General features: G+C 53.9%; 1 protein-coding gene across 2 annotated transcripts in view; it reads left to right on the top strand.

The window, feature by feature from the left end:
* Positions 1-9,771: 9,771 nt before the first annotated feature.
* Positions 9,772-14,027, top strand: part of MRC2 (mannose receptor C type 2) — a 74,320-nt gene continuing 70,064 nt past the window's right edge. For both annotated transcript variants that reach the window (XM_010594547.3, XM_064270959.1), the window contains exon 1: positions 9,772-10,009. In XM_010594547.3, the coding sequence (XP_010592849.2) occupies positions 9,898-10,009 (112 nt within the window). In that variant the 5' untranslated portion in view covers positions 9,772-9,897. The remainder of the gene's footprint in view (positions 10,010-14,027) is intronic.

Raw genomic sequence — 14,027 nt, 5'->3', positions numbered from 1 at the left:
GATTTGTTTTTCTTTCCCTCCTTTATTTCGTCATCCTAATTGCCTAAACTATCTTTGTTTATAAATAAAATCTGCCTCAGGGGAAGCTGGGAGAGGGGAGGAGAGAAGGAGACATGGCGCACAAACTTGCTAAGGTGTGGGGATCCCTGTTTCCAAAAATGAGCTGTTGCAACTCAGAAGCTGGTGTTTTCATTGCACTGGGTTTTTAAGTGAGAGCTTCCAATTCAAGTCACCTTCTCATAGAAAAACTTAAACACACGTTGTTATGTGACCTAGTTGCTCTCCCTGCAATGTGACAGCACACTCCTTCACTCCACCTTGTATCTCCCGTGTCCATTCAACCAGCTTCTGTCCCCCTATGCCTTTTCATCTCGCCTCCAGATAGGAGCTTGTGCACACAGTCTCATGTATCTACTTGAGCTAAGCATACTTCTCACCAGTATCATTTCATGTCTTAAAGTCCAGTCTAATCTTTGTCTGAAGAGTTGGCTTCAGGAATGGTTTTAGTGTTGGGCTAACAGAGTCTGGGGGCCAGGACCTCTGGGGTCCCTCCAGTCTCGGTCAGACCATTACTAGAATTTGAGATCTGCACCCCACTTTTCTCCTGCTCCATCAGGGATTCTCCGTTGTATTCCCTGTTGGGGCAGTCATTGGTGGTAGCCAGGCGCCATCTAGTTTTCTGGTCTCAGGCTAATGGAGTCTCTGGTTTATGTGGCCCTTTCTTTCTCTGGGGCTCATATTTTCCTTGTGTCTTTGGTGCTCTTCATTCTCCTTTGCTCCAGGTGTGTTGAGACCAGTCGATGCATCTTAGATGGCCACTTGCTAGCTTTTAAGACCGCAGACACCACTCACCAAAGTGGGATGCAGAACGTTTTCTTAATACACTTTGTTATGCCAGTTGACCTACATGTCCCCTGAAACCATTGTCCCCAGACCCCCCCACCCTGCTACTGTGTCCCTGGAGGTGTTTGATTGTATTCAGGAAACTTCATAGCTTTTGGATTAGTCCAGTTGTGCTGAATTCCCCCGTATTGTGTTTTGTGTTGTTTTCATTTTTAAGGCAGTCACATAGAGGTAAAAGCCTAGGCTTTAAAGTAACATTTCTGGTTCAGATCCCACCCCTGCAAGCTTCGGGGATGTCTCCTGGGGTAGTAGTAGTAGTAAGTGAGGTTGTAAGGTATGTAGAGTGCCCAGCACAGAAGAGGGGATCAAAAAACGTGGTTAAGAAAAGTCACAAAGCTAGTAAGTGGAAGAGCTGATCCTGGAGCCCCCATGTGTGCTGACTTGGAGGTTCAGAAAGCTTTCTGCTGTCCAGGTTGTCAGCAGATCCCTTGGTTTTGGGTAAGGGATGCAGACCTTTTGGGAGCTTTTCTCCTGTGTCTTACGAGGTCAGCATTCTCCTCTTACCCTGCATCCAGGACTGCTCTGATGAATCTGGAAGGAGATTATATAGGCCAGTGACTCTCAAAATGTGGCTCCCAGGCCAGCAGCATCAGCACCACCCGGGAACTTGTTAGAAATGCAGATTCTGAATCAGAAACTGGGGGTGGGGCCTGGCATTCTCTTCTTAACAAGCCTCCCGGTGAGGCTGATGCAGGCCAAGTGTGAAAACTGCTGTGAACTGTCTCCCAGATAGAATGAGCACTGAAGGGTAACCAGTCCTGCTCACCCTCCAGCCACTGCTAACAAGGGCAGGGTCATCAGAGAGGGTGGCCTGCCTGACCTAACCCAGCAGGAAGATCAGAAATGACCCTTATTCTATTTCCTATGTTGTTGTTGTTGTTAGGTGCCATTGAGTCGGTTATGACTCATAGTGACCCCTTGCAAAACAGAACGAAACACTGCCCAGTCCTGCACCACCCTCACAATCGCTGTGCTTGAGCCCATTGTTGCAGCCACTGTGTCAATCTGTCTCATTGAGGGTCTTCCTCTTTTTCATTGACCCTCTATTCTGCCAAGCATGATGTCCTTCTCCAGGGACTGATCCCTCCTGATAACACGTCCAAAGTATGTGAGATGAAGTCTGGCCATCCTTGCTTCTAAGGAGGATTCTGGCTGTACTTCTTCCAAGATGGATGTGTTAGTTCTTATGGCAGACCATGGTGTATTCAGTATTCTTTGCCAATACCATAATTCAAAGGCATAGATTCTTCTTCGGTCTTCCTTATTTCCTGTGTTAGGAATGAAACTCTAAATCTCTGAGGTTTCTTAGGACCAACACTATACATACGTATGCTGCCTTTGTGGGGAACACCTACAATACATGCCTTATACAGGTGCCATGGTTCCTAACATACTCAAGAATCATTCATTCCTTTAGGCAGTCTCACCCCCCTTCTGGCCTGAGAGTTAATGTGTAAGTTTATATTTTCCATTTACTTGAGGGGTCCAGGGCCACAGGAGCAAGCTGGCTAAGACCTAGGCATACTGAGGAAGCCAGTCGGCAGTCTGAGTCAGGGGTGTGGAGAGCCTGGGGCAGGACCACAGCCCTGGGGAAGGGGTCAGGGAGGAGAGAGTAGTACAGGCTGCAGAGAGGAGGAGGGCTAAGGAGGGAGGGGTTAGGGCCTCTGTGGCTGCTCTTGAGCTCTGCGGGTGGGTTGGGGGAAACTGCCAGAGCTGGGAAAACAGTCAGGCCTGGGCGCAGGTCTGGGACCTGGTGGGGGCAGGGAATACAAGAGCCCTATTGTGCTGGGGAAGCTCAGCAGGGCCGAGACAGACTGGAGTCAGGGAAGGGATGTGTGTGTCTGTGTGAGGCACTGGGCAAGAGACCCCTATGGGGAGAGGGTCAGAGAGCAGCTGGCTGACTGACTCAACCCCACCCAACTCCGGCCACGGGTCAGGCCTCTTGGGTGTGGAGGGAAGTGCCCAGCTCGGGAGCAGCTTGCAAGTGTGCTGGCCTTGCCCTGCGCCAGCTGAGCCTTTTCACACTACAGGCAACTAGGGGGCGGGGGGAGGGAAGGGGGGGCATGGAGGGCAGGGTCAGCCAAGGGAAGGGGCTCTAATACTTCTGAGTCGAGTTGCGGAGAAGTCTCGGCTGTGCTGCTGCTCAACCCAGGCGTAGGCAAGATAGGAGCATCTTGTTCAGGTGAGTAGACTGAGGCCCACAGAGGATTGGTGACTGGTAGCGGGTGGACTAGAAGCCCTGGTGGCGTAGTGGTTAAAAGCTAGGGCTGCTAACCAAAAGGTCTGCAGTTCAAATCTACCAGCGCTCCTTGGAAACTCTATGGGGCAGTTCTACTCTGTCCTGTAGGGCTGTCATGAGTCGGAATCGACTCAGTGGTAACAGGTGTTTTTAGTTTAGTGTGTGGACCAGGAGGGCTGCAGACTTGGAAGTTTTGTGAGGTGGATTCTGAGCTCCACCCTTGAGCAGAGACTGCTTATGGGCAAAGGCCACACTTCAGTTCCCAGCCATAGGCATATCTTGCCCTAATCTAGGGCTTCCTCCCACAGAGTCCCTTCCCTGGGTCCCTTCCCTCCCCGGTGGCTAGCCCTTGGAAATCTACTTGGAGACCCAGCACATCTAGGCAGCTGCCCTGCCTCTGCAGTCCTGGGCTGGAACTGGATATGAATGGGAAAAGGAGGTCATGGCTTCATAGAATGTTAGTGCTTCGGGTCCCCTAAGCCATGTGATCATGTCATCTTGCTTTATAGACACAAGAATTCAGTTAGGTTGCTGGGGATTTGGGGAGGTATCCTGAAGGAGATGGCTTTGCGCTGGGCTTTGAACAATGGGCAGAATGAGAAAGGGAGGGGATTGCAGAAAAGGGCCCCCTTCACACTTCCGGTGCTCTTCTCATCCGGAACATGGGCTGCTCCTAGCCCCTCCGTGCCTTCTCTCCTCCGGGCCTTGGCCAAGGCTATTCGCCTGCCTTGGCCGTCTGACCATCTTGGAAAACTCAGCTTAAGCAGCCCTCCAGCCTTTCCTGTGGGTTCTCCCAGCACCAGCACATCTCTCCCTGACCTCGCCTGCTGTGTCCTGTTGTCACAGTGTGTGTCCATTCAGCTGGCTGTCCCCCTGGACTATAAGCACCCGCAAAGCTGGCCTGCAGCCTTTTCCTTCCTGGGTGAAGGAAGAACAAATAGTTTGCCTGCTGAAGCCTGGTGCCTATGAAGGGGATGTCGGGCTGGACCGGTGAGGAGGAGGTGGGGCAGTGTGTTAGATGCAGGTCTTTGGTTAGGGCTGGGCAGGGACAGCTGGGAGCCTGGGGGTTGGTTCCAGGTCCGCAGCTACAGTACTTTCAGATTTGTTCGATGCCAGCCCACGGTAAGAAACACATTTAATGTCTCAACCCAATCCATATTTCACAGACTAGTATTTAACTCCTGTGCAGTGCACTGATATTTACTGGTTTACTTTGTCTTTAAAATGCTGGTCACCACCCACCAAATGGTTGAAAACCATTGTTCTATGTAGAGGTGCCTCCCAGGTGCCCCAGCCCACTTCTTGCTGCTTCACTGGGGGCTGTGAATTACGGGGCCATGGGGGGTGGATGTGACCACCTAGCTCTTGTTCTGTCCTGGGCTCTATTCCATCAGGGGCCTTGGGTGGGAGGAGGTGTGTGTCAGGAGGTTCTGCATTCACAGAGCTATCTTCTGCCTTCTGGCCAGGATCAGTGGGAGCCACCAAAGGCTGTTGGCAGGGGCTGGGCCAGCCTTGCTTCAGAGGTTTGAATACTGAGATTAAAGAAAACCTCACCCTGCCTGTCCTTCCTGGCTTGGGGAGATGGAGGCAAGAGCCAGGGAGCAGCCCCGATGACGTCGTGAAGAGGTGGGGAGATGCAGAAGCTGGCCCGGGAATGACTGCCAGCCCAGCCACAGCTGCGGACCAGACAAGGCTGTGGTGGTGACTCCTGGCTCAGCCCTATTCTTGGTGTAGGACAGCCTCCAGGGAACTGCAGCTCAAGCTAGGAGAAGCCTCTGGAAGGCATAGGAGTGATGTGAACCCCTTACCCCCAGCACCAGCTGGGTTGGGCAGTAGAAGGCTCTGGGAATCACATCTTACCCAACCCCAGCTAGTTCTTCATCTTAGCTCTGGGAACCCCTCTCTTCCTTGCTGGTGTGCCTCAGGCCACCCTCTGCCCCTTTCTGAGCCCCCATAGGCTAAATTGCTCTTGACGCAGTCAAATCCCCCAAGTAGAGAGATAGGAGCCAGGGAGTGTTCCAGTAGCATTTGTTTTGTGACCCCTGCTGCAACCTGGGCCCACCAACCTGAGACCTCCTGCTCTGAGCCTACTCCAGGGTCCTGTGCACAGCTGGGGATGTTATTATGGTGACTCCTCTAACTGGGAGGAAACCAGCATCCAGATTCCTGTAATCAGAGATCCATCTGCACTTCCACTCCCTGGAAGGGGCTGTGAGGTAACAATTATAATCTCTTACCTTGTGGGAAAGAATGGGCTGGGGTTTGGAGTCCCTTCAAAGGAGCAGTCTTCAGTATAGGCCTTGGGTAGAAACAGAAAGAAGAAAGGACAGAATCTAGGGAAAGTGGCCCAAATTTTCCTCAGGTTGCATTTGTGGCCATAATGAGGCAGACCAGCCATAAAATTCCCCAGCCATGAGGATCTGGGAGAAACTGTTCCTTAGGGTAACTGACTTTGCCAAGGCTGCACATCCTGGAAGAGGTGAAGCCAAACCTTGAAACGCTGGTCGAGTCCCAAGCCTACTTTCTTCCTTCCCTTCAGAATCCTCAGGGTTGTGGATGAGAGGTAGCCATGTGGCTCAAAGGGCAGATGGCCTGAGTAGAGACCTGGGGCTTTGCAATGCAGGACCCCAGGGAGAGGGTAGAGAAGGTGGGATCCTTCTGGCTGCCCAGGCCAGCCCTGTGCTCAGCCATGCCCCTCCCTGCCTCAGAAGGGGTGCAGGGTGGGGAAAGTTTAGACACGCCCTTTGGGGTCAGGTCCCCTTCTCTTGCTGCCTCAGACAAGGATTGAGCATGTCTTCATATCCGCCTCACCTCCCTGGCCATTGAACTGCATCGCCTGCCTGACTTGGGTCCACCTTTCCCAAGTTTATTCATAAGCCTGGCCTGCCAGCGCTGCCCACAGCACGTTGCTGTGCTCCCCTGGGCACCCTCTGGCTAGAGAAACTGCTGAGCCCCAGAACAGAGGAAGGAGACTCATGGGAGAAGAACTAAGCCCAGTGAGTAATGATACCAAGATTTGTACCTCAAAGGGCACCTGAAGTTCAAAGAAGAGGAGTGACTTGCTCAAGGACATAAGGCTAGTGAAGGGGGGGCTCCAGCTCCCCTCCACCCACAAGGCTGAGCTCATCCCATTGCCCCCTGCTGGGCTGTTTCTGGACATGCATTCAGTAGCCAGCCAGAGTGAGCGCTGCAATACTTCCACTGGATTCGTTTACACATCAGGATACCATCTCTGGATTTTCTTCAACACGGAGATGTTCACACAATGCGGGAGGTTGTGTTGTCCTCTCAGGCCAAATAAAACGCCCGATGTTGTAATCCTGATCAAACTGACCTGTGCAGATCTCAGGGGCAGGGGCGGAGGGAGACACCCTGATGTCAGAATGACTGAGGAAGATGGGAAGCAAGGAGGGGACTAACATCGCCTAACAACCCCAGGAGCTGTGCCAACCCTTTACACTTCACATCTTATTTCATTCTCAAAACAAGGTAGGAACTGTTAACTCAGTGACAAACAGGAATTGTGAGCCTCAGAGAGAGCAGCAGTAGCTTGCTCAAGGTCACGAAGCTAGTAAGTAGGAGAGCCAGGGCTCTAATGTGGGTCTCTCTGACTCCAAAGTCCATGCTCTGCCCGCTAAACTGGTGTGGACAAATTCAGCCAACCGGCAGTGCCTGTTGACCAACAGTTGGCCAACGTCTGGAGGAGAGCTTTTCCTGGCATCACTTCCACTATAGCTTGGCAAAAATCCGCTGGTCTAGGGCATAAACCTCAGGAAGTCCCCAGCACCTACCCTGATGCCCGGCACACAGTAGAGCTTCAGTGAATGGCTGTTGAAGTAAACTAACAGGCATGGTGAGGAGGCCATGGGCAGAGGATACTGGCTCTCCCTTGGAAACAGATGAGGGTCTGGGTGCTGGCGAGGGGCCTCTGAAAGCCCCAGCCATCCCACAAAACCCAGCACTCCTGCACACTGGAGCCCTGGTTCATTGACAACTGATCCTGGACGGGATCTTTTAGGAGTGTGCTAGGCTGGATTCCCCGCGGAGAGAATCGCCTAGAAGCAGTCCTGCTCTCTGCTCACTACCACAGATGCTGGCCGTGGACATGGGTGCAAACAGTCAGCAGAATACAGTGTAATCCTGGTGCAGTGGGGCAAGGTGTCTCTCCTTGACAATGGAGACTAGGACAGGGCCTCAGAGACGAGCAAACATCCAGCCCTGACAGCATAACACACTTCCACACCCCTTGGCCTTTGATCAGCAGTTTTCTCTGTTTAAAATACGACAAAAATGGTTTTTTTCTCCACTAAATGAAACTCTTCTAAGGCTGGGATTGTCCGCTCCTCTCTGCTTCCCCAGCACCTAGCACAGGGCTACCAATCAGTGCTTGCTGGATGGACAAATGAAGCCTGTAGACGAGCAGTAGGTGCCCTGGGTGCTGGCAGGTGGTCGGCTTTCTGGACCCACACCACTCACTGGTGAAATCAGGTAGTGAGCTTCTGTCCTGTGGGAGGAAGGCCAAAACCACCTCAGGCTCCTGGGGAAGAAGGGTCGCCAACCCTGTTGCTGTACCTGGAGGGCCCCTGGGAGCCCTGCCTGAGTTCAGAGCAGTACAGGACCTCAGAGAAAAGGGGACCCCTGGTGAGGTCTCTGGCCAGCGCATCCAGATAAGCCTGAGAAGACTTCAATAAGCAGCAGCCTGTGTTTTGGCTACTTGGGAAAAAGGGAGAACAGCTTAGTCCTGAAACCCCTTGTAGGTAACAGGACTCAGAGAGGGGAGGCGGCCCGAGTGCAGCCAGGCTAGTGCAGAGCTGGGACCCCAGGTCAGGCCACACCAAAGATGTGTCCTGATGGCAACGAACCATGAGGTCCCCAGAAGGGACACCATGGAGTGCCAGGGGCGTGATTGGCCTGCCTGCACCCTGCGTTTCAGGGCTTAAGTGTGAATAATATTGTTAGGTGCCATCAAGTTGATTTTCGACTCATAGTGACCCCATGTGACGAAGTAGAACTGCCCCATAGAGTTTTGTAGGTTGTAATCTTTCGGGCTCACCCAGTGGCTCTATAGGAGAAAGACCTGGTGATCTGCTTCTGTAAAGATTACAGCCAAGAAGACTTTACGGGTCAGCTCTCCTCTCACACGGGGTCGCTATGAGTTAGAGTAGACACCACCACGCCCAACATCGGTCTGTACAGAGCCGCTGGGTGGGTTCAAACTGCCAGCGTTACTGTTCGCAGCCACGCACTTAACCATTGCACCACTAGGGCCCCTGCGGTGTGGACAGTGGGAAGGAAATCTCCCTTCCAGGGGATGGTAAGTGATTTTAGTGACTGCTCGCTTTGGGGCCCGCAGCCTCCTGCCTGATAGCTGCCAAGAATCTCAGCCTGCAGGGAGAGGAAGATCTAAGTGAGCCTCTCTGGCCCAACAATCTTTGTTTCAGGGATGGGGAAAGATTTACCCAAAGGCAATTAAAAAAAAAAGTTTGAATTTGTTATTTCCAAAAAAGTACCGAGGTGAACAGACAGGAAACAATAAAATCTGTATTAGTTTCATATTGTTTTTATTTGATTACTCGTGGTGGGAGAAACCGGGATCTTCTCTGTACTTAGGGTTTCTGTGTCAAAACGGAGCTGAGCCCAGAGAGCACAAGCTACTTTTCCAAGGTTCCCAAGGAGTCAGAGATAGAGGTGGGACTGGACTCCAGCCACCCGCCTTCCAATCCAGTGCTGGGCTGCGGTGACCTGTTGCATAAGACCGAATAACTGTGGATTGTCTTCCCTTTTATGAAATTTCCCTTTGGTCCTCTGCGACCGGCCAGCAGGCCAGTTGCTGGTGGGCGTAATGCTGTCGGTCTTACTGGACGTCTAATGGACAGATTTTCCCAGGTTTCTGGATGCAGCCCCAGCTAGCAAAAGTGCTACACCTCTTTTCGCCAAGGACGCTGAGACAAGGGTCAGGCAAATGTTAAAACCAGACGTGTAAGAATTGTCTGCACTCCGTACAAGGAACAGGGGCCCTGCCTCCCCCTCCCCCAATCTTCGCCTGGGTGGCCAGCTTTGGGATCCGCCCCTTCCCCACTGCCCGGGGGAGGGGTCCTCCTTGGTTTGAAGGTAGCGGGTGCTCTGCTACAAGAGACATCAGGAGGAGGAGGCGGGATGGACGGAGAGGAGTGGGTGCCGCCGGGGTCAGCCGCGCCCCCGCCCCGGCCCCCGGCCGGCCCGGCCTCGCAGCCTGGGTCTCGCCACGCCGTGAAGTTTGCGGAAAGTTTTGCAGTCGCTTCCCCGCCCGCGCCAGCCGGGGAGCTGTGACGCAGCGTCTGGGGCTCCTGGCCGGGACCGGGAGAGGGAAGGCGAGGCGGGGAGAGAAAGGGGAACGGAGATCGAAAGAAAGGGCGCACGCCCGAGGTCCTCCTGGAACCCTAGATCTTCCTCTTCCGCCACCGCCGACGCGCCCTCGCCCTCGGCCCCGCGCCCGCCAGCGCCTCCTCCCCTTCCCCTCCCACGCTGCCCGCTTCCCTTCCCCTCTGCCCCTCAAACCCTCCTCCTGGGCGCTGCGCTCCTCCCTCCGCCCTCCCTCCGCCGGCCTGCCTTCTTCCCTCCCTCCTCCGCTCTTCTCCCCGGGAGGCATCACTTCGTCCCGACCCGGAGGAGGACGCGAGCCCCTCCCGGGCAGTCACCGCAGCCCAGCGCCCGGACTGCCACCGCGCGCCGTGCCCGTGCACCCTCGCTCCCCGCGCCCGCACCCCGCCGCGGGGATGGGGTCCGGCCGGCCGGCCCCCGCGCCCTGGTCTCATCACCTGCTGCGCTGCGTCCTGTTCCTCGGGGGCCTGCACCTCGGCTGCCCCGCCGATGCCGCCGCCCCCCCGGGTAAGGCGCTGCCAAGCTGGCCAACTTCGGGGGCCGGGCGGGGGAGCTCGGGGAGCGGGCCGCGCTCGACTTTTCCCTCCCTTTTTTTTTTTTTTTCCCAGAAGCGTGTGTGCGTGTGCGAGTGTGACTGGGTTTTTAAAAGTCGTCTCCGCTTCTCTGAGGGCAGAGGAGGGAGGAGGAGCGCGCCGGGAGGGGGGAGGACCTGAGTGGAACCAGATGTGGCGGCGGCGGGGGAGGGGGAGCGGGGGTCACGAGCGGCCGCGGAGGAAGCGAGCGCCGGGGAGGACCCCCACTCTCGGCCCCGGCCCCCTCAAGGCTTGTCCCCGCAAACCCTGGACACCCTCCCGGAATCTCCAGGCCGGTCTGCTTGCTGTGTCCCCAGACTGATGCGTTACTATTGTTTTCGAATTATTCCTAAGGGTTTGTTTGCCGTTTCTGGCATCTCGGGAGTGTTTTTTATTTCTTTTCCACACTTGGTCTTCAAGGACGGCTTGTGGCATAAGCCATCCGCACCGCTTGAACAGAGCCGTGTGGGGCAGTTTTGTGCCCCAGGACGCGGCGACAGGCTGCGCGCCTGGGGTGTGTGATGTTGTGTCTGCGCGAGCTGCTCCGGACAGACTGGTGTTCCTCCAGAGGGACAGATCTTGGGCGGCAAAAGAGCTGCTGAAGAGATGCAAAAACCCCACCAGCAGAAAACAAAAAATCGAAACGGTGCCTTTCTTTTCCTGCTACTCTTTCAAGGGGTGACAGTGAAGTGTGGGGACAGACAGACCCCACATCAAGAATTGAGAATAAAGAAAACCTGCTTCCTGGCGCGGGGGAGGGTGGAGTGGAGTGGGAAGGGGCTGTCAGGGGAGTAAAAGCAAGAATGGCCAAGGCACAGAGTTGTTACAGCTCCAGTGCTGGGCCCATGGTAGCTCCCTTTATTTTTAATTTGGGGTGGAGGTGAGTGAAAGTGGATGGGGGCCGTTGGTGTGGAGTTTTGCATAGGGACCAGACAGCCCCTGGAGGGTCTGGGACCGCCAGCCGTAGCCAGTGCTTGAAGGGTTGTAACATGGGCATCCAGAACATCTATCTGTCCTGATTGTGGTGGACCGGAGAAATGAGGGCCAGGGAGACCTATATTCACATGGAGCAGAGCCCCTCTCCTTAGTTCACAGCCGCCTAGAATCGAATGTTGGACAAATGCGGACCAGACGGTAACGCCAGGCTCCCTGCTGATGAAGATGGCTTTCTGCTGCCTCCCTGTGTTCCTGCCTGTGTCTTCCTCCTCTGTGGAGGACTTTGTGTGCAGACAGGGTGGGAGAGGTGGAGGAGGGTGGCCATTCCCAGAGCACATTGAAAGCCAGGCCCTGGGAGAGAGTGAAGGCCAGAGTGCTGACTCGGCTGTTTTCCCCAGGGAGCTTCTGACAGAGGGAGCTGAAGTGCCTGGTGAGAGGCCCTGGCTGGGAGGACCTGGAGTGCCTCAGGAAAAGAGAGCTGAGTCCTGCCTACCCGCCCTCCGCCCCCATGACCCAGGCCCTGTCCCTGGGCTTGTGGCCACACAGCCTCCCTCACAGAGATACCTCAGCCGCACTGGTTGACGCTGCCCTGAGGGAGCTCAGGTCTAGGGATGGGGGTGGCCTGGTCTCCACAGTGGCAGGTAGCAAGGGGAGGGTGGGGCTGTTGCAGGTACCCTGGACAAAGCTGTCCCTCCTGCCCAGAAAAAAAGGAAGACTTCAGAAAAGGAAGTGAAAAAGAGGAAGACCCTCAATGAGATGGATTCACACAGTGGCTGCAACAATGGGCTCAAACATAGCAACAATTGTGAGGATGGCATTGGACCAGGTTGGAACTAACTCAATGGCACCTCACAAGAATGCTCCTGCCCCCACCCTGTCACCTTCCTCTGAAGCCTATCCAGAACCTCCAGTCTGAATTGATTGCCTGAAGAGCCCTCATCTCCTGGTACCTGGTGACTTAGGCATCCACCTTCACTCGCACTTGGAAGGAAGTCCTTGGCAATCTCCTTCTGAAAGATCACAACCATTGAAAACTCTATGGAGCACAGTTGTACTCTGACACACACGGGGTAGCCATGAGTCGGAATGGACTCAACAGCAAACTGGTTTCCCCATGGAGACGGATTCACCAAGAACTGAATCTGTCCCAGGGAATGTTTGTGGGACATATGACTTGTCTTGGCAGGCCAGCACCGCTTTGGGTGAAATTTACCCTGAGGAGAGGGCTGTGGGTGAGTGGCTTCCTGATCACCAGTTGGGGGACCCTGTGGGCTGAGAGAATAGGGTGCTGCCGCTCCACTTGTGGACAGAGAGGCAGTGGGGTGGGAGTACCTTCTTGGGGTGTGGTGGCAGAATCCATCATCCCTCTGCTTCAGTGGAGTGTCCTGCGATGTGTCGCTGGAAGTCATCATCTTTGTTAATTGCAGTATTATTGCATTTTTTGGAGGAGCCACTGTTTGCTCAGCACTAAGCTAAGTACTTGGGGGAGGAAGGCAGGTACAGAGAGTGTAAGATGCATCCTCAGGGAATATAAAATCTTGTTGGAGAAGGAAACATGAGACCTTTAGCAGGGCGGGGAGGCAGGAATTCCATTGGTGGAGCGCCTGCTTTGGCCTGCAGCCTTGCTGAATGCTTTATGTGCAATTTAGCATTGAATTCTGATGATAACCCAAGGAGGAAGGAATTGCTGGGCCCATTTTGCAGATAAGGAAATGGAGGCCAAGCAGGGCCTGATGATACACCTTGGGTCTTGCAGCTAGCCGGTGAAAGGCTGTTACGGTGCATACTTCTGCCAGGAGACTAGAGGGAGGGGAGAATGTGTAGGGCAAAGGGTCACCAAGGCTTTCTGCAGAGGGGCTGGGTGGGCAGGGAGGCGAGCAGAAGAGCAGAACAGGAAGGTGGGCTGGGCTGTTCCGGGGGTTCTGTGGAAGCTTGCTGGGCTGGGTGGAGAGTTCCTGAGTGGGGTGGAGGAAAAGCTCAAGTTGAGAGGAAGCTGGAAAGGGGTCTGGGAGGCTGGGATAGGGGAGCAACTTGCCGGCCCACCATGAGGAACCCCTGGAGGTTTATGAGCAGAGGAACGGGGTAAGGGTTGGAGAGGGGTGGGTACTGGGAGACCCAGGGCTCACGTATCCAGGTGGTTGAGTGAGGAGACCTTGGGAAATCTTCTTGTGCTATGTCTTGGGGGAGTGTGGGAACGCACCCAAGCCTAGCACAGGGGGGACTGGGTGCTGTCTAAAGGACAGGGAAGGATACATTTTTCTTGAAAGGCATCAGGTACTTGCTGCTGCTGCCCGAGTCAGCCGGACAAATTGCCTGCCCTTCCACCCCAGCTCCTGGTAAGTCAGAGTCCAGAGCCCTCTTACACTTGCCCCCACAAAATTCAGTCTTCCTTCCTCAAAAAACAAAAAATAGAACTATCATATGACCCAGCAATTCCACTGCTAGGTATATACCGAAAAGACTTGAAAGCAGAGACTCAGAAAGAGACTTGTACACCAGTATTCATTGCAGCACTATTCACAATAGCCAAAAGGTGGAAATAACCTAAACGTCCATCAACAGATACATGGATAAACAAAATGGACATACATACAGTGAAATGCTACTCAGCCAGAAGGAGAAATGAAGTCTTGATACATGCTACAATATGGGTGGAACTTGAAGACATTATGCTGAGAGAAATAAGGCAATCACAGAAGGACAAATACTGTATGATTTCACTTATGTAAAGAAAAGACAAGAAAAGGCGAATGTATAGAGACCAAAGTTTATTAGTGGTTACTGGGAAGGGGGAGAAAAGGGAGGTTCACTGATTAAGGATAGGGTTGCACAGCCGATTATTGTAACTGCTGTCAATAAGTTGTACACCTATAAAAAGTTGAATTGGCAAAAGTTGTGTGATAGATACATTACAACAACATAAGCAGCTGACTTGGTTGTACATAAGCAGCTGAGGCTGCTTATGTACAATCAAGCACCTCATGGGACTTGGTTCCTTGGTTTAGAGGTTTAGGGTC

The sequence above is a fragment of the Loxodonta africana genome, chromosome 18 (assembly GCF_030014295.1).
Source record: "Loxodonta africana isolate mLoxAfr1 chromosome 18, mLoxAfr1.hap2, whole genome shotgun sequence".
Classification (NCBI taxonomy): domain Eukaryota; kingdom Metazoa; phylum Chordata; class Mammalia; order Proboscidea; family Elephantidae; genus Loxodonta; species Loxodonta africana.
Note: the sequence above shows the minus strand (reverse complement) of the source record. Positions and strands in the feature narration are given on the sequence as shown.